We start from the raw sequence: 21,457 nt of genomic DNA on the forward strand, positions 1-21,457 counted from the left end.
GAGTTCTTCTCTTTGGTTATAATAAAAATTTGTTAAGAGTATTTTAGACAAGAAGTCCAAGCTCCTCCACTTTCCTTATCAGGTTTAGCACAAGACCTTTGTTTTACCTATAGGTGGCAGAGCTATCAATTTACTTCCTTCACTTTGTTATCAAATACAACATAAATAGCCATAAACAACACACAGAACATGCACTTATACAATGCATCTCATTTAGTATGCCTGATTGCTATAAGTCAAATGAACAAAACCCCCACAACACTCCCATAGGGTCCTTCAATTTTGAAGCCTCTTTCATGGAATTTTAACTCAATTTCAGGAATATAATTGAACTAACAATCTGTTGTCTCAGACAGGATGTTCTCTGCTTGGTATTATGCAAGGCTGGATAGATGCCAAGGCAGATTTGAATGCACCTCAAAGTACCAGTGAAAAATGACTGGGCTGTTCTGAAAGCAAGAGACGTGTGCTGGATGGGTCAGGCACCAACTGTCTGATGCCTTCCATTTAACCTATCAGGATTCAAGTGTGCTGGAATTGTAAACAAAGACAAAATACAGCAAGCAGAATGTAAACAAGGAAAGCCAAAGTGCTTATCCTGCAAATGCTCAGCATAAAGCAAACCTTGCACAACAACAGAATGCTTGGGGACCAAGCTCTTTGCTGAAGAAAGATGCTGGCAGCCAACACAGACAAAACCTGGTTTCTAAAATCAGGGTATAGCTTAAGATAGTCAGAGTCGGGAGAGAAGTAATGGAGTGGTTTAGATCATTGGAATGACTGGAGCAGCTATCTAGATTAAATAAAAATAAAATTCATTTCCTTTATACAGAGATCAAAAAGAAAAAGAAAACTCACCACATGCCAAGAAAATGAGAATAGATTTAAATATGAATCAAAGCGTGTTTGTCACTGGATTTGCAATCAAACAAAATACTTTTTTTCCCTGAGTTCCCAAGGAAACAGTGTAGGCAATCATTTTGTCTTCTTTGAGTGCAATAATAACACTGGTCACTGACTGCCCCCTTTCCATACCTTTTTAGCATATTGACCAGGATCACAGGGCTCTTGAAGACATTAAATTCCTGTAAGTTTTCTGAGAGCAGGCAGCCAGATGGAATACAGAAAGCCTATTAAGTATCCCTGTATGAGGTGAAAGCTAAGATGGTCTCACCTCTTATTACACACCAGAAAACAGACATGTGAAAGAGATACTATGGATGTTCAAACGGGGGGAAAAAGTTTCAATTGAAGCAAATACTTTATTAGACATCAGAATACCCAGTCACACTCTGAAATTAATGGAAATCATGCCTTATAATTCCATTGCTCACAAAACTGTATTTGAAATTACCAGAGGACTACTGCTGGCTTTGGGCTTTTGCCAGCTCTTAATGCAATAGAACATTCCACCAGTGCAAAACTTCCTTCAAGGCTGAAAAGCAATCCAGTCATATCCTCTGCTACCTCATGGAACCTGAAGATGAGGACCATAATACGTAGGATCTAGAGCAATGGGTATTTCATAATATCACAGATGTATTAGTTACATAAAGGAAATGTGCATTGGTGTACGTGAAAGATGTGCTTGTCTGAGTAATTTAATTTATAAACAAATTACTCTCATTGCTTTGTTGTGGATTCTCTTCTACTACTTCATTTTGTTGTGTGAAGAACTAAAACCTTGATCAAAGAAATGCAATCAATCCCTAGAATAGACAAAAGTAACGTCTCTCTCCTACTTGAGTCTATTTCTTGACTAATTCATGTCAAAGAACTCAATCAATGTAGGGAATCACTCACTTGCTGTGCCACAGGGACTACCAGACACAAAAAACTGAGCAGAGCAGCAGATGAAAAGATTATTCTTATCAAGTGCTGATTTCCTGACCAGAATCCAGATAGTACCTTCCTGAAGTTGATGTTCCTCAGCAGTGGGGCATTACAAATAATCTCTAGGAATAGCTGAGCCAGTCCCTGATTTCCACCACCATCCAGGAAGCAGCTTGGCCTAACACCCTTTAAACTTGCTTAGCCCAAGTAAAACCTCTTTCAGAAATACCTTTGCTCCCACAGCTTTCCAGATCCAGATCCCAAACACCTTATTTCTAAAGTAATGTGCACTTGTTTTAAATTAAATATTTCGCCCCTCTATTTTTTTTATCCACGAGGGAGCAGCCTGAATTAACTTAGCTTCCAACCAGCTGAAACAATTTGCAGCAAAAGACTTGCTGATGCTGTCACATCCTTACATAAGCATTTCTTCACATCCCACATAGTCAGGGCTCCTGAACTTAAAAACCCCTTTTTGTTACCAGCTCTCATAATCGCTCCTTTTAGCATCCCTCAGATGTTGATAAGCATGTGATGGTTTGCTGATGGGAAGCAACCGATCCAGCTGAGTGCTTCAGCTCGGCTTCCTGGGACTTACTGCAGGAGTGCTGGAAAGAGACTGGCCCTGGAGCCAGCTGTACTGCAAAGATTGCTGAAGAGGCGCAGAAAGAATTTCAGATGCTTTTTTTCTCAGGGCTCAATCAGGACATTATCACACTCACTTCACTGGAAAGGTGGATTTAACCTGCAGACCTGTATATGTAAAGTGTTCTGTGACACCACTGGGAATCCAGAGGAGATCCCATGAATTTGGCTTGATAGCTGAGATTAAACAGAACCCCTTCTCTGACTTGAAGCTGTTCCTACAATAATGCTGCTGAGCTGCAGAGATTACATTTGGATCCCCAAATGCTCATATATACAGGACAGGAATTAAAATTTGGATCTACCTATATAAGCTCATGCATAACTTCATAATGTATATCTCTGTTTATTTTTGACAAACTCAGACATGAGAGATTATACTGTGATGAAGTTCACAAAATCAGAACTTATAAATCCTGTGTCATGCTTCCACAAAAGAGGTAGAACACAGAGGAGCTTTGCACTGGATGGGATTCTTTATTATGACAGATTTCTTTTTAGATGTATTTGGTAAGAAAATTTCTATCTGTTATCCATTCCACATTGGTCAATTGTGTTACATAACATTTGAAGTTTGCAGTCAAATAAAGAAGGTTATGCTGGATGGATGTCATCTTGATTTTTGTCTTTCCTTAACTAGTTACATATTTTATTATTCAGTAATTATTTCATTAACATCTGATTTGATGGGATGCAGCAAGAAGCCTCTGCGCAGACATTACTTTGATTTTAATAGACTAAAAAATGTTGCTATTTGTAAATTTGAAGACAGCTCAGCAGAATTGAAAGGCATTCATGTGGGGAATGAGCAATAGCATATTCATCAAGAAGACAGAAAAAAAATAACTTCATAAACATGGGGGGACTAGAATCACTGCACTAATAACCACAAAATGTCACGAGTTGTTCCCTCCATATTACTGGTTTTATTACTTTTTTATGTTGCTGATAGGTGCATGAGAGTTGAGAGAAACACAGCCGGCTCCATCTTATCAACAAGGCTGGTATAACAGAGATAAAAAAAAACAGGTTTGGCTTCGAAACAGATCATATTGTTAAGGAAGTTTAAAATAAGACCAGATTCCTCTCTTCAGCTTTGTAAAGTAATTGTTTAGCATCTTAACTGTCTTAAATCAGAATCTAAATAAAGGGGTTACTTGTGTAGATCCTTCACTCATACCCAGCCTTATCTTCCCCTTCAACATATCTGCAGATTTCACAGAAGTGACACATGTTAATCATGCTGAAGAAGACCCTCATGAAGAAAGCACTGTATTGACTTTCACAGCTAATAAACAAATGGACAAAAACAATAGCCAGGAATAAAACCAAGATAATTTTCACTTCCACCCACATAATTCCTTCTTTACTTGGGAAAAGTGGAATTTCTGGGCTTTGCTTTTTCACCTTGTTGGCAGGTAATCTCCAGTTAATCAAACTGGCCCCAGCCCATGACTGTCTCAAATAGAACAAAGTGGCTCTAAAGCAGCATGACCTGTGCTGGAAGGGAAAAGACAGGGCTCAAATGCTGGCAGCTTTCCTACCTCATCAACAGCATCATGGAAGTGAGAGTGAAGAATAAAAAATTTGAAAAGAGAACCCCATTGAGATTCATATCACTCAGAGAGACAAAAGGCACAATGAGAAAAACTGAATGTTGGCATCTCAATCTCAGCAACAAGACTGTACATCTCTTCTGTTACCAAAAGAAGGGTAATAGGACATTTCTGGGGAACTGCATCAATAGAAGAAAGGGTAGGACTTGACTTTCATCTTTAGTTAGAGAGGTTTTGGAAAATAAACTTTGGAATTGGCAAGGGGAAAGTTCCTTTTCATTTTGCCAAATACTATCTTGCAGCTGCCATTGGAGAGCCTCACTTGCCAAATGTGCAAACAGATTTGAACAGCTATGACCCATAAAGGATTTAAGTAATGATATGGACCAAGAACTACAAGCACCTGTTTTCTTATCTCTCTTCTTACACTGAAGCACATTCTCCATTGTCACAGAGGTTTTCATCAGTGTACTAGAGGAAATGTGCAGTTCCCTTCTTTGCATACAACTCCTCCCGCCTTCAGGACTAATCTGGGATCAAGGGTCTGATTTGTGAAATGTTTCTTTCCATTGACATGTGCACATAAAGGAGTTACACACTGGAAACAGAGGTGGGAGGTCTATAACAAGCAACCACAAAATGAATCATGTTTCTACCCACATGGGATTAAACAAACAGAAGATGCATGTGGGATTTAAAGTAATGTAAAAACTTTAAAACTGTTTCTAGTTCTTCAGACAGTGCCACAGACTTCATCAAATCTCAATTGCATCAATAATGCTAATGCTCATCATGCTGTCTGAAAAACCTGTATAACTTTACACTGTTAAGGAAATAGCTTCATTTATATCTTCCTTACTTTCTCTGCAGATTTAGACACTTATCTAAACTGTATTTATAACGATGAAAAAGATATTTTCTTTTTTCATTTCTATTTTTTTTCTTAAAACCCATTAAAAATATGTAGGCTGCAATTTTCAGAGAGTAAAAAGAAATTAAATTTACTTGTAGGAGAACTGACTAATTTCCCTGAGGATTCTAGAATCTATCTACAGTATTTCTACATCCATTTTACAGCCACTCACATTGCTATGAAATTCTTGAGGAACTTGAAAACCTAAAGCATTAATTACTTATATGAAAATGAGATGATTAACACACACATTTTTACACTTGCTTTGGGACTGCACAACCAAATAAAAACTTACTATAATTTAATCAGGAAGAATCAGGCATACAAACTCCAAATACATTGTTATAGATGTGGCTATTCAAATAAAAGAATAAGAAGTCTTCATGTTCTTTGTTTTGGGGAAGGGAAGTAGGAGGAAATATATAGAAATGCCAGAAAATGCTGACTATTGACTGGCAGAGTCCAGCCAGCTGGGTGTTGCCCACCCATACCTTTGGTCAGTGTCTACATGAAATAACCTTTCCTTTCTCAAATCAAGAAGCTATTCAGACAGCTATTGAGCCAAGGAACTTTTTCAGCACAGTGATTGCCCAAAGATTTCTCACAGCAATGCCCACAGGTTTAGTACAACTTCTCTGACAACCAGAAAGCATAGTCTTGTTTTCCTCATTTTAAGCACAGGAGAAATAAAAGAGCAGAACAATTTGACTGCTTCTCTGTATGAATCAACAAATTTGACTGTTCATCTAATACAATATATTGCTGTGTGCAATAGCTGTAGCATGTGATGCAGTGGAAATTGTGGACTCACTACAAAATGGACAATTACCTGACAATTTCCTCCTAAGACTTTCCAAAATGCCCTTAAATGTGAGAGTCTGTGTATTCTTTAACGTAGCTTCTATGATGAATACATTGTACTTTGGAACAGATGTTGATTTTGGCACTTTCTCCTTCAGCTTTTAAGTTGAGGAAGAAGATGGCTCGCTGTCAAAAGCTTGAGTTGGGATTAGAAGAGACAACTCCCTAATACCTTAATTAACTATTGAGGAAGGACCACCTCAGGCAACCCCCCCACCGACTGTCCAGTGTCAGAGAAGATGTCACCAAGAAGAACGTTCTTTCAGGCAGGAGAGAAAGGTTTTAATGTGATGGAGATTTGCAGACTGACACCATCACCGCTGTAGGAGCCCACAGTGAATTTAGTGCAATGCTGCGCCATCGCTTTGCGAGTGTGAGAGATGCACCGCTGCAGTCATCTGCTGTTGGAAGTTCTGCTGGTGTAGTAGGGAGACTGAGATGTTAAATGATGTAGAAATCTGTCACCCTGGTTTTGAAGACTTTTCTAAGCCTTCTGTATTGTTGTTCATATTGGAATTAGAATTTTTACTTTCTCACACTTCGTACTATAAACAATGGCCATGTTTTGCTAACTGTCCTTCATTGTTTACATATTTTTAGGCAAGAGGAGAAAGTTGATTGACAGTTGGCTTGACCAATGTGGATTGAGAGGTGGAATTACATCCTCCAGTCCACGAGCACCATAAGAAATGTATAAAATTGAGTTTTGTAAATAAACTCGGCCCTTTTCCTGCTTTGCTCACCAGCGTGCCTACACTAAGTAGGGATCTTAAAATATTTGTTGGTACTGATCTCTGCTGGATTCCTTAGGATTAGGCTAGTTGAAAATACAGTGGTGGTGGTGGTTTGTTGTTTATTTTTACTTTCATTTTTTAATAAGGCTGTTTTCCTTTCCCTTAATACTTGCTGAGTTATGCTTACAATAGAGCTTATAGCAAGACCATGACATTAATGGTGTATTTCTTTTCCCATAATATTGTACTTGTGCTAGCCAGCTTTTAAGGTTTCTTATGTTTTCATGAAGTTATTAAAGTGAATGCTCTGATTCTGTAATGAGCATTCACTTGGTCTTCAAAGACCTGGTCTCTAAATGATTTTTAATTTCTCAATTCTTTTCTAGGACGTTGAACCAAACCTTTTGAATTTGAATGCAATGTTTTGAATTGTAGAAAACTAGCTATATTCCTGCTATAGAACCATTTGGTCCCCAGAGATGGTTCAGAGTATTTACTTGGTGGGTACAAAGGGGTGCTGTGTATTTTCTATTTATAACTCATAAATATTGAGATCAGCTTGCACACATAATGGGCCCAATTATGGGCTGCTCTCCTTTCACAACTATATGTGCAGCTTTCTGCAGAAGGAAGAGCACAGGGATCCAGTGACAATTCTATTCTCCTTGCAGTTATTTCTAGCATTAATTTGCACTAAACAGTACAATTTAGGGTCTGCTACAGTATCTGTTACTTGGCAACAGTTCCTAAGGCAATACCTGAGCCCATGCCAGCTAGGGCATCTACTCCCCATTGAAACTGGGGAATGGTGAGAGGCAGCAGTGCTGAGGACATAAGGGGAGGGTGTATTGCTTGCTTCTAGGATACATTCCTGGTAAACATATTCACTAAAAGCTAAGCATACTAAAATAATACAAAGAGAACAAAAAGCACATTCACTTTCAAAGATTTTTAGAAGGAATAAACCACAGTAAAATTAATCCTGAAAAGATGACAAGATGTGTTAAGTCTTACACTTACTATCAGCTGCTAAAAGGTGACTTCTTGATACAAACCCGTATTTCACCATAATATACAGAGCCACTGAAGTTCTTAAAAAACCCAAATCAAAACCAAAATAAGGCACTTAAGCTGAAGGGCCTGACTGGCCAAACACCATATAACAACAGTCTGTTTAGGAGCCAGCCCCAGCCACTCTTGAAGGTTTAGAGGGAAAGGTATTCTCAAGGTACTCAGGTCATTTATTTCAAACATTGGCTTGGTCAAAGCAGAGAAAGCTGATGGACCTTGAAATGGAAGTTTTTATTTTATGTTAGGAACAAAACCAAATACAAATGGAGGGTATGGCTAAATATATGGAAATCTATAGAACTGCTTGTACAATGTCTATATTTCAAATTTTCCTGTGTAGTAAAAAGAAGCACCATATTTATCCCACAGACCACAGTTAGCTACTACTCAAGTGCGCTGAGGGTTACACAACCAATTTCACTTCAGAAAATAAGTTAAAATTACAACTACAAATAAGATTAAAATCAATTTCAAATAAGGTTTCATACTTATTTAAATCTGTATCTGAAATCAGTATTACTTTGATTTAAATGAATATCTCATAGGGGAGCTGCAGCTAATTCCTGTCTTTTTCTGGAGCAGAAGGGATCATAACCCTAATGAAGTACCATAACTAACAGACAACCATTATGAACTGAATAATGTTGGTGAACTGCATTGTGCCCTCATCAAGGAATTAGCTGGATTATGTCTCTAAGGACTGTTTGGAGAGATTAAACCATAAACTGGTTTTGAAATCTTCCAATTCTGCAAATCACCTAAAAGAAATTAAAACCCATGGAGTAACTTGAGAGTCTAAGTTCCCCGTAAGACCTAAGTTTCTAAGTCTGATGGACATTTTAGGTGAAGTATGCTTATAAAGCCACCCCAAATCACCAAGTTCAGATAAACAAAAATAATTGCTTTGTATCCTTAATTCCTACACATCACCTTCCAGATGTCAGATTCATTAGCAATGCATTTGAATATAATTTAAATAATTACAATGCCATTTTAGAATATGCATAATTGCTTGCCAGAGGCCCTTGTCCACCAGAAGTAATAATTTCCACTTGTTGCAGTGACTTGATGAGCTCAGGCTAAATAGTTTCATTGTTTGAGCCATGGTTTGCCCTAGTCACAGCCTGAAGTTGAAATTAAGTTTAAGACCTGGGAGTTGATTGCTCAGATGGGTGATACGGTTTTGTTACAGTAAGTCTAATGAATTTGATGGTTAGTTTGTTGTTTTCATTATCTGTTGCCAAAGTGACTTATGCTAGGCTTTTGACTGCTAATGAAATTTATAAAAAATGCTGGTGATAAATGCTTTTAGAAAGATTTAAAAAAAACCAAAAACCCAGCTGTAGTAACCATTAAGTATGATATAGATGCTGACTAGTAGGATTAAGGCTCACCAGCTGAGGCCCTGTAAAAATGCTAGGAAAGGTAGTCTCTCAATACATTTCAATCTCTCTCGCTTTCGATACTTTTGTAACAGGGCTCTCTCTATCTGCCTAACATAAACATACATATTAGAAGAAAATCAAGCATGTATTTAAGCCAAATTGGCCAAAAATTATGGATTTAATAAACTTATATAGAGTAGTAGAAGTTCAGATGACTACTGAGCTACAGTGACTGGTTCTTTGCACTGAGACTAAAGATAATATAAATGGTGAAACTTCCCACATTGTTGAGGGCAAAGGTACAGCAGATATTTACTAGCAGCAGTAAAACTCTAGATGTGCTCAGAGGCAGCCAGAAGGAAGCCACCAACTGCTACTGTGAATGCTTGTCAGTGCTCCCTCTGCAGGAGCCAGGGCCTTGCTCCTTCTCTCTGTGAGGCAGGTAAACTTCATAGAAGCACCAAGGATGGGTGCAAGAGAAAAGCAGAACCCTTTCCAAATGTCTGCATTTTCCAGTATCTTCTCAAAACCAGGAAAGAACAACTAAAAGATATATCCCAAACTCAAAACAACAACAAAAAAGGTATTTTTGTCTATTTTAGACAAACTGCTAAGATTTGTTTCCCCCATCTGTGTCAACTACAGCATTTTCACCTCTTGTTAATGGTGTTAATGGTTAATGGAATTGGTAACATTCAGTTTGAGTTCACATTTGATTGTTAATCTTTTACCGCCTCCACTGTCATGCAAAATGTTCAGTTTTACAATATGAAAAGCCATTTTAGTATCTAGAGAAAGTAACAAAACTAGGGGGAAATATTTGCTAATCAAGATAAAATCCTAGCACCTTCATTAGCACTTAGAGTCTAGGTATTATTTAGTGTGAATTATGACAACAGAATCTCAGCTTGATTTCCAAAGTTGTTCCTGCATAATTTATTCAAAAGATAAATTCCCTAATGAAAGATACTGGATCTACTTTAAACCAACATCATTTCATCTATAATTACTGCCTCAGGAATACCAGAATAACTGCCACTTATCACTGTCAGTGACTTTTGAATTCGTGCTACAACTATGGTATCCCATTGGGTTTGTTTGTCTCCAAGAGAACATGATGTTTCAGGTTTGGCACGGCCCTAGAAAAGGAGAACAAAACCTCTCTTTCCCTAGAAATTTAAATGTCCTCTATGTGCCTCAGAACACAGTGAAGATTAAGTCCATTCTCCTCATAGTTATTTCCCACATAATGTACTGTAATTTCCATCTGAAGTTTGTAGAAGCTCTTCAGTTCATTAGAGCTTCCCCTGCCCCTCTCTTTCACTTCTTACAAGCTGAGTACACATTATTCATCACATTTCTCACAAAGTTTGGAATAGAATATAGATGCTCTGGCTGCCAGAGCTAACCCTCAGTCAAAAATCCCCCCACTTTGTCATGATGAGAATCTAATCTTTCATTAGGAAACCATTAGGAGTAAATGTGCTTATGAACATTAATTCACAATTGTTCATTGTGAGCATTAGGGAAACGGTCAGGGGTGTGTCTTAATTGAGTGTCCATTGTGGACAAGAAAAGGCTAGACTTTATTGAGTAATGACTACAACAACACTTGTATGTCCTTTACTTCTGTGTCTGTTGCTGTGCAGTGGATAACTTTAGATGCAAGTAAAACAAAAAAACCCACGCTGGTTACTATAGAAGACTTTGTTTCCCCTCACTATGGGAAAGTCCTCCAGTTATTATTCCTTGAAAGTGGTAAATAAAACCTTCACAGTTGCTTTCAGTAAGTTCTCATTTCTGTTTATTTTGCACATAACTAGTACCTTGTGCTAAGATTATAAAAAAATAAGGGCAAAACACTTTTTTCTTGTCACTTGGTAAATCAAAATGAGCAATTACATCCTCTATGTGTTAGTGGCACCTGTAAAAGCTTTTGGTCCTAGAACTGTGCTGGAAACAGCTTCATTCTCAACGGTGGGCAGCAACTGTTTCTTCTAAACACAAGGCATACAAACCAAATTTCTCCTGGAAAGCCCTACCTCATAAAGCATCTTGTTATTTAATTTGATCTCAACTAACTGGCAATTTAGACAGCAACTTGTGTCCAAATTCCAGATGCAACAGAGAACAGAAACCTACAGGGAGCTGCAACAGGTTGGTGGGAGACAGCCCTGATGCCACAGTGCCGACTGCAGCGTCCCTCAGAGGTGGCACATCCCTGCCACACACAGTGCACAGCCTCACCCCATGGGAAGGCTACCAGGGCTGGTGGCAGGTACTGAGCACACTGGGGATATCAGCCTCACTGCCCACCACATGCACTTTGATTTCTGGTGTGCATGCAGATGCAGAGCACCTCTAACTCTGCACATGTAAGCAATCACACCTGAGCCCTTCAAATGCAGAAACAATCTTCCTAGCACCTCAAACAGCAGTCAGCATGGCAACCTGTGGTGAGCTCCTCTGTTACCTATTATCTGCAACATTGCAGTGAAATGCTCACATTTTGTGAGATTAAACAGACAATAGGAATTGTAGGCAGATTTTTTCTCTTGTCTGAATAGTCTGTATTTATCTCTAGGCAACAGGAGAGAAGGAAAGTACAGAGAGCTTGCACTGTCATCTGATTGTGTGACACTTCAGACCTTGTCTTGGAGTGGAATGCAACGTATTGTGATTTTTTTTATAACCTAGAATTAGTTCTGATATACTCAGTCATGCCCTAACTTTCATGAAAACACAAACCACATCTTCCAGACAGGGAGCAAGAGCCCTTACCTTCTCAGCCAAGAGACCTCCAACAGAAAATGAGTTGATTTTCTGCCTTTATAAGCCCACAAAATCTTGAAGCAGATTTTCACACACGTACCTGATAGCCCACCGACATCCATCTTCTTCAGGTTCTTTGCCTCCAGAATGACGACAGTCAGTTTGCCAGCCGTAGGCACATAACGGAGGGAGAAGCAGATATCACCCAGCTTTTCTTGCTGTGAAAGCAAACAAGACATGATGTTTTATTTTAATGATTTTTTTTTACCTTTCAGAAAATGCAATTTTGAAAGCCCCGCAAAGAATTAGGAGGATTACATCTCTAACTTGTACTGCTAAAGAGAACATTCAGATGAACAATATTGAGAAAATTACCACAATTTGTTTAGATTAAATCTGAATACATCTGGATTGACAACCTCAAGTCTGTTGCAGCAACTATCCTACACAGAACCAAATGACAAGATATGCTCTGGCCAGAAAGTAAGTGATACTTCTCATGATTCCACCCCTGACAATAGGGGTCACACAAGTACTGTTAGCTCTTTAAATTAAGCCAGGAATCTTTTGTTTTCTCCAGGCTGCATTTCAGTGGAACTCTGTTAAGAAAAATCCACACACAGCTACTAGGCTATTTCCGGTGAAACAGTAATATGGATCTTTCTCATGACACTTTGTCACAAAAGCAAAAAGTACAAAAAAACCACCAAGTACAAAATATTCAGTATAAAAAAAGACTTGTCTCCTATCTGTCAGAACAGGAAAAAAAAAAAAGCAGATAGAGACCATGAAAGGACACAGTACATCCCTCCTCACATAAGGAATAGCTGGAAGGATTTGGTTTTGCCTTCCAGCTCATCATTTGAGATCCTGCCAAATGCAGTCTTTTGCTATTCATTGCTTAATATTTTCCTAACAGTCCTGGCAAAGAGGAAAAAGCTGAATGATGTTCAAAATTACAGGAACTTTGTTTTAAAAGGATGAATAAGAGATAGGAACGTGCAGATGAGAGAGGGAGGATATTGTTTAGCAATGATGAATTGGATCATCCAAGCTGCTTTCCTCCTTTCCTTCAAGGCCCATGATATCTCTAGGGGGGCCAATAAGGATGTTTTTGAGACAAGAAGGATGAGCTTACACCAAGCAGATCAATAAAAAAAATTTAGACAGACATGCTTCTCTTTCAAAGGTATTAGCTCTTATGGCATATGTATATTTCTACAATTTATTCTGACAGTAGAGTATAAAGTACATTTCTTTGATCATATCTCTTTGCTTCCAGTGTTTGCTTAGACATAACTGAGAGCAACTCGCTCACATACTCATGGATGTAGTGGATTTGTCCTACAGAATAGACAGTCCATGTGCAAAGGACTTTACCTATAAAGTGACAGATTCTAAACTGATTATTTCAAGCTGGGACTGAAATCTAGGGATAGTAATAGAGTTCCCTGCGAGACATCATCTCATCACCAGTGGTCAGGAAACATACAGAACAAGCCTAGTTACATGTAGTTAAGATATGCTCAGACAGAACAAACAAAATAGCTTGTGATGTTAAATGGGTGTATTGTATAAAAATGCTGTCAGAACACAGCATTTGTGCCAGTATCTTGAAAACTCATTATGTCCTCCTCACCCCAAAAGGATATGGTAGAACTGGGACAGATTCCAAGAAAAGCAGCAGGAATAAACAAAGATATAACACAGTTTCTGCAGAAGGAACATGTCAGCAGATTAGGACTCTTCAGGCTGCAAACTGAGTAGTTGGGGAGGAGACTGCTGTCTGACCCAGAAGAGCTAGAATGATGTTATTTACCTTGTTCAAAGGAATGACACAAATATAAAAGAAGTTACATCTACAACAACCCTAGACGTCTTTCAGAACATGCACTACCATGAAAGAATTCACTATTCTTCTCTGACTGCATATACTGTCCTAAATCCCAGCACAGATTCAGATCATGAAAATACGGACTTCAGCCATGCAATCTACATAGCTCATTCCTGGCTTCAGCTGAGCTTCAAACGGCACAGTGACAGCAAAACTGTTCACCTGCTCCTGTTCACCTGACATTGGGTTTTGCAAGTCCCTATTGGACAAGGTAACAGTGAAGTTGATCTATCACTTGCAGGTTGTTCAGAATGAAAGAAATCAATTGCTTATTGATTTGTGTTATCATGATCACAGGTCACTCAGCCACCCAGTATTCTTCAGAGTCACTCCTCTATTACATTGTAGAGTTGGCTTAAATTTGCCTGTGGATTCATGGGGCTCCGAGAAGACTGAAACAAAGTATATATGAAAGCTTATTTTAGTCCCTCCATCTTAGAGCTCTTTGTATCTACGTATTACTCAATATTCAAGGGCTCTGCCTCACCTCCAGATGCATTAGGCAGAGCTTTACTTTTAGCAGTGTAGGAACTTTTGTCCCCCTTTAAAACAATCTAACTGTTCCTTTCAGTGGATAGTTGTAAGGAGGAGTTTTTTAGCTTTTGCTGGTTTCAATATTTGATTTTTAAAAAAACCTTTGTTTGGTGGCTTTTTTTTTTTTTTTTTTTGTAATCTTGTGTTGAGACAAGAGTTTAGAAAAGCACGAAATAACATTGGGATTGTTGGTTCTGATCTGAATGCTTCAGCAGCTGAAGAAAGTACTTTACACTCAACAGCTATTGCCACGGAGACCATCACCTCTCACCAGCATTTCTACGTCTATAATCATGTTATGTTACTGTGCAAATACTGCAATTGTCTAGACAGAAGAGTAATTTTAAGAGGATGTTTAATGCTTTTTTAGCCTCTTTTAATGTAATTTTAGCTGCAGGAAACACAAAGAAGGTAGCATCACGCAAACAGCCAGTTTTCCATAGATCACCAGGAAGCCATGGGAAATGGCAGCAGATAACGGGCTAATTCCAGTGAATAACCTGAAGAAAAAATGTAGGCACCTCACTAAATGCCTCCAGAATCAAGTTTAGTACTTTTTTTGTTGGTATAAAAACCTATATCAACTGCATTTCTACAATACTTCTTGTACTTGTAACCTCTTCTCTTTGCATGACTGCCACACATTTTTTTTTTAAATTCAAAAAGTACTTGTCAGGTAAAACACTGGAAGTGGCAGCACTGCAATGAAGCAAAACCCCCCAATCACTAGAGGTGTGGTTTGCAGGAGATAATTACAAACCCCTGCAGGGCAACACAGTACAGATGAGTGCTGCCGGTATGGTGATTATCCCATGGAGATGCCTTATTGTTATTATTAATTTCTTTCAGCCCTGTGTATAAATAATTTATGTTAGTAAATTACTTTGATGGAAACTGTAAGTTAGTGCTGGAAACTTCCAGCTGGGAGGTTCATAGTCATTAACCTATTCATGTATAATGCTTACACACCAATCAAAAGATTCTCTCCATCTAAGCAACTTCATAAGTTCATTACTTTTAAAGAGGATGCAATGGAGCAGAACATAAATGACAGAGACAGTGCTGCTAACACTTCTTCAACTTAGGAAAGGCTATTTGAAGTCCTGTTGAGGACCTGGACTTTTTAGAGATGACTCTTAAGTAGCTCCCGCCTGTTCTGTGCTTCCTCTCCTATTTGTCAGTAATGATGTTTGCTTTGACAGTACACTCTCTTAATGAGCTACAGAGAAAAATGCTTTTTATGCAGATTACTCTCATTTGTAGTGCAGAATCTCTAACAGATATATCTATCTCATTAATATAAACATTCTCTACATTTTTTGTGGAAGATATTATGAGAAAGTTGATGCTTGCAGTTCTCTTAGTAAAACAATACCAAAACAACAAGCCACAGCAGCATATGCGTTTCCCTAATTGGATATGAGACTCAAAACCAATCAGTATAGGAAGAATATAAACACAGTGAGGCGGGTTTCCAACTTTGGTACCTGGTTTTGATTGTGAATATTTGCATAAACCTGAAAGAAACACAATATTATGTCATCTATGGGCAAAGACCCAAAACAATATCATCTTACTTCTATCAATATTTACAATGAAAGCTCATAATGTTCACTGTATAGTTTTCACAGCAACAAAAATGTTTTCAAACAGGGACAGAATAAATGTGTGTTATGAGCTAAATTCATGTCTTTCAAATTCAGGAAACCCAGGTAAACTGTAATGAGAGAATCTCTAATCCCAATCCCCACACTGATGTACTTCAGACAATTTTAAGCCCACCACATGCAGTTTGCACATGGAGATCTCAAATCAAAAAAATTCCTTTTCTTGCCATGTAAGGCATGAATACACTAAGCCTCAAAAAGTGCCACAATAATACTAGTGACAGAACCACATGGATGCAGAAATTGATGACATACACTGATCCCAACTTCAATTAAGCCACAGTAGCAAGTGGGTAGAATTAGCCACCTATATACATAGCTGGGATCTAGAATTATGAAAGCATTGCTCCTCCACCCCCATAGAGCAAACAGGGATCACACTGGGCAAGGGCAATACTGGTTTGTTGAGCACCCATTTTTTCTTTAAATGTGAAATTGTATTGCTACCACAGCTGTCTGACATTACTAGTTCCAAAGGCACTGCATTTTTGATAAATACATGGTTAAAGAACAAAGCAGAAAATTTCAAACCTGCAATAGATATAATCCAGAAAGAAAGAAAGAAAGAATATTTTTCTCTTATATTTGCAAATCAGGGCCCAGATGACCCCACAATATGAAGATGATTCTGCCACAATCAGGCAAAGGAGTGAGAAGTGAGCGAGAAGCTCCTAGAACTCAGTTTGTAGACGCAGGCTAGAAATAGATGGTGCAGCAGGAAAAGATAAGCTGGAGCTGACATCTCAGCCCTTATGGCACTTTGGAGCCTATCACATGAATATGTATGCACACCAAGTACCACTGTACCCCAAAGGTAGGGCACTACTTTTGGGATAAAGTATAAACTGGGATAAGCTACCTGTTTCAGACTTGAAAAATGTTATCCATATATCCAGTCAATATAAACCTAACAACTTTAGGGCTTTAACAACTATACCATTAATCTGAAGAGTGGAGTAATTCCTTTGTTGTCTGAAAGAATTCTACGCCTATGAACACAGCAGCCAAGCTGGAAGTAAATAGGTGCTAAAAGCCTCTGGAGAAAAGGCAGAATCATGTTCATGACTGTACCTACTGCAACTTTAAAGAAAATATTTTAAAACAATAAAATATGAACAGACCAGTGCCCTACTGCACGATTCCTTACTCTCTGATGAGTCTGTTTTTTGTCTTACAAAACAGAAGTACAGAATGTCTGATCCAAAGTGTCTCCTGTTTGTTTTTAATAACTTTTTCTTTTAGAAGAGTTCTCATAGATTACATCCTCTTCAAATGTGCACACTTGGCAACAAAATAAGTCCCTGATAACGTACGTGCAGTTACAAGACATCTAACAAGTAAATCAAACAGCAAAGTGAAATAGGTTATAGCATGAGACATTGGAAGAAACAGAATTTTCAAGGTGAAGATCCAGAGGGCTGACTTTGGACCCTGTAGAAAAGGGACTAGCAGTGACAACAGGCTAAAGAAGAGATGGAAAAGAGACTGATATTAGATGAAGAGAAAACAGAAATAGAAATAAGGTCCATGAGACAAGTTTTACAAGGGAGAAGTTCTACAGCAGACAGGGAATAATTCAAATGGAGTGAATTCATTAAAGGTATTGGGAGGTAGTATCTGTAGGCATACAGTCATCTTATAAAGTGTAAGTGAGAAAGAGCCAAAAGAAAGGGTTCAATTGCATACTCCTTTTGACTGACTTCTCCACCACAGTCCTACTCTGACTCTTTGTGATACAACTTTTTTATACAGCACTACTTTTTACCTTGGCTTAAAGGGATCAGCCCAATCAGGCTCCTTCTCTAGAAAGAAAAATATCTACTTCTTTTTCCTTGTTTCCCCTCAGCCCCCTCTGAACAGCACTACTTGAAACAGAAATTTGTGACACATCTCTGTCCTCTTAGTGCAATACATATAAAAAACCAGTGGATTGCATTTCTTTTAACTGCCATAACTATATAATAATCCCCAACACAATGGTAAATTTGCCTTGAAGGCAATTTGGGCAATAAATTTGAACCAGCCAATGTTATTAAAAAATTAACAAACTAGGTTTTGTCAGCTTCCTCCTTTTAGTCTGCCTATTACATTTTTAACTACTTAGAGAGAGCACTGCAATTACTGCTCTCTAAAAAGCAGAGAAAATGGAAAGAGAAAACACTGTTATTATTAGTAGAAAATGACACTTCACCATCATCAGTTTAAAAGCATCACAATCAGATGCCTCTTGCAAAATGAGAAATGCTTTGGCCAAAGGCAGCTGAAATCAAAGATTAGCCCAACTACACTCTTTTATTTCCAGACAAGAGACCATGCTACCAAACATACCAAGTTCTTAAGTAAACAACAAGAAAATGAATTTCTTAAATAAATGAGAAAGAGAGGAATGAATGAATCATATATGGCTGAACATTATAGCCTGGTTTTCTGTAACTCTTTGCCTGCCCAAAAACGCTTGCTGCTGGCTGCTCTGCTTTAATGATTGCACGTCCCTCTGTTTTCCCACTTGGCTTCTCCTCAGCTCCTGCCTGATCACATTTCTAAATGTCACTCATGTCTATGCAGGCCAGTGCACAAAACAAAATTAATTTAACTGAATGGCACACTAATATTATTACTTTTGACAGCATGGAAAACTTATTAACTACAGTATGTCACAAGGCCAGTCTTCGAGTGAGTAGTTTAAGTACAACATTGAAAGGAAATGTAATACATTTGAAAGATTTTTTTTCTTGGCTTATCAGACATTGTGAGAAGTCAAATCACAAAGCTTTTCTCTAATTATTGGAATATTATATATGCACTGCAATCACTCTACAGAAAGTGATTGTCCTCCTGTAACAGGATAATTGGAAGCCACACTACAGTTCCCTTGCTTAATTTGAAATTTCCTGTAGTAAGTATGAGTATCTTAATGCCCAGTTAACGTAGTGTCTACTACCAAGTGTGTCTTTGGTTTCTGAAGGTGATTGAATGAAAAGCTTTAGACTATGAATTAGCTTTAGACTGGAGTTACAGCATACATCCAAAAATACATGGGATCAGTAGTCAGTAAAGAACTGCAATTAAGAATCAAAATAATTAGCAATTTATTACTTGTAAGATGTATGACTGCATGTGTGTACGAAATATCTGGTATGAAGAGTCCTTGCTACAACAACCATACAATATTGATTACCCCAAGACAGAACAAGCTGATTTGAACAAACCAGTAAAAGTGGAATGATTGCTATGATGGAATGACTAATCATCTATGGCTGCTGGTAACTACTGCTGAAATTCACCAGCACCAGGGAAAGACTATGAGGCAAAATCAGTGCTGCCATATAGTATTATCTTTCTATTTGTTCTGCAAAAAACATAAAGAGAAATTCCATGGAATTAATGGATTACCTTTGCAGGCAGCCATTTTCTTTCCTTTTGAAACTTCAATAAACTACTAAGACAATAAGACCGAATACTAAGACATTAAATAAATGTTGACTAATGTCCTTTCTCTCCTCTCTTGCTTGCTGCAGCACCAGTTCAGCTTTCGTGTTCCTCCATAATATCTCCTAGCCCTTCCTCCAGCTCCCTTTCTTGATCCCCATCACAAACCCCACACTACAAAGCAGCCTCCTCCAAAATCTTCTGAATTGGCAAATAGTAAAGAGGCAATAAATACTGGCATCCAGCAACTAGAAGCTTGCTGGCTAGCTACGGGCAGGGCAAACAGAACATATGATGACCTGCCATGTGCTCAAGTGTTTCCCTGAACAGGGGAATCTGAGGATCCATCTTTGTTAAGACACTGCATTCCTTCACATTTGCAGAAATTTTCTTACCTTGCTCTCCAACTTCCAGGGCAGCACACAATACAATTTTGTACCAAAACCAGCTTGTGCCTTTACCTTCATACAAAGACAGAAAAGCAAGGATTCCCACTGCAGTGCAGCAGTGACCTGAAAAGGGCTGCACACCAAGGATCAGGACAGCATAATGAAAAGGAACTGGATTTCCTAATGGGAAAACCACAGACAGCTGATCTAAGTCGACAGCTGATAGGTTAAGACTTATAACAAGATAGTTCTCCACCTGTAATTTATCAAGGTGAAGATTTTCTTTCATGTAAAATTTCACCCAAGCCAAAGTCTGTTTTTTCCATTGACTGCTTTTGTGCTACAAGCACATGTAGGACAATAAGTCCCTTTCTGTATCACTGTTCTTCATTTGGAAAGTTTTCTCATATTTTTACTGACTTTTGTACTCAAGATTTTTCCAGAGCATTCAGAACTGCCTAAACATGAGGTGAGGTAAAGGATATGCAGCTGAAAAACAGACAAGCTGAAAAGCTCAGAAAAGCTCTTGTTCTAGCGCTCCCTAGTTTAAGGGAAGTCAGGAATATGGAAAATACTCTCTCAGATAATTTCAGTATTTTTGTCTTTGGTTTCACTTGAAATGAAGGAACTAATACGTGTCTTCTACTACAATGCCTGACATTATATGTCTTAAGTTCAGCACGTTAAATATTTGTGTTCAGTTCAAGAATGAGGTCCTTCAAACTAGTGCTACATATTAAAATCTAGACTTACCCTTACCAGGCTTATATCCACTTCTTAAACTAAGCATTCAAACGTTTATTTTTGTGAAACTACTGAAAGATATTCACGTGTTGGATAAATACATACTGGCAAATCCTCTTTTGTTACTCTACTTCTCCTGACTATTTCACTTTGAAAGTCTCTTAACACATTCTTTAGGAAGACAAGGCAGCTCATCAAAGGTCATTGTAGCAATCAGAACCACACACTCGATTATATTAATCTCTTCAGTAAAAAGAAACAGTTCACTGCAGTTATCTAAAAATCTAGGGAAGACGACTGCACTTATCATAAGATCTCTGGCTCAATGATGTTCCTTTTTAATAAATCTTAGACCACAAGGGAAATAAGGCTGAAACAGTGCTAATGTTATACTTCTCTTACTCTAAAAAGGTCAAATAGGATGAAGGTGGTATCTATCAGTCATTTGTCTTTTATCAAAAACAGATGAAACAAAAGAATAATTCACAAAAATTTGTAATAATGTTAATTTAAAGGATGTAAAATATTACGAATGTACAGTCACATTGTTTTATGAAAAAAAAAAGGTCTTTTCAACTAAAATCAGATTCCTTCTTTGGTAAGATTGGAAATTTGCTTGATGAAGGAAACATGCACATTTTTTTCTTTTTTCTGTTCAAGGTTTACTGCTGTTTTTATAGGTAGGGAAGACATTCTGCTAACAAAGGAGGCAGGTGATATAAAAACTATCATAACAGTAAATATTAAAGCAACAGGTTGGTTAGAAAGAAAGAGCTTAATCAATTACCTGTAACCAGTCACAAGGAGGACATTTTTGTACAGCCAAAAGCAAATTTTCTACATTGTAAGATGAAGAACTCAAGACTTTTTGTAAGTGTCTTCTGAATTAGGAAAGGTATATTAGAAGGTAATACCTCCTGCTGAGGATTCAGGGTCATAAGCTACAGACCATGAACTGCTGCTGTAATGCTGTGCAAAACAATCAGCAGTAGACATCAGAAGAAGAAGCTGGTGACTTTGTCTGCCTGGC

General features: G+C 38.0%; 1 protein-coding gene across 2 annotated transcripts in view; it reads right to left on the reverse strand.

Moving 5' to 3' along the window:
• The window catches only part of SYT1 (synaptotagmin 1), a 339,701-nt gene that overhangs the window by 38,921 nt on the left and 279,323 nt on the right, over nucleotides 1-21,457 (reverse strand). For both annotated transcript variants that reach the window (XM_063396421.1, XM_063396419.1), the window contains exon 9: nucleotides 11,871-11,988. In XM_063396421.1, coding sequence (XP_063252491.1) covers nucleotides 11,871-11,988 — 118 coding nt within the window. The remainder of the gene's footprint in view (nucleotides 1-11,870; nucleotides 11,989-21,457) is intronic.

The sequence above is a fragment of the Prinia subflava genome, chromosome 4 (assembly GCF_021018805.1).
Source record: "Prinia subflava isolate CZ2003 ecotype Zambia chromosome 4, Cam_Psub_1.2, whole genome shotgun sequence".
NCBI lineage: Eukaryota > Metazoa > Chordata > Aves > Passeriformes > Cisticolidae > Prinia > Prinia subflava.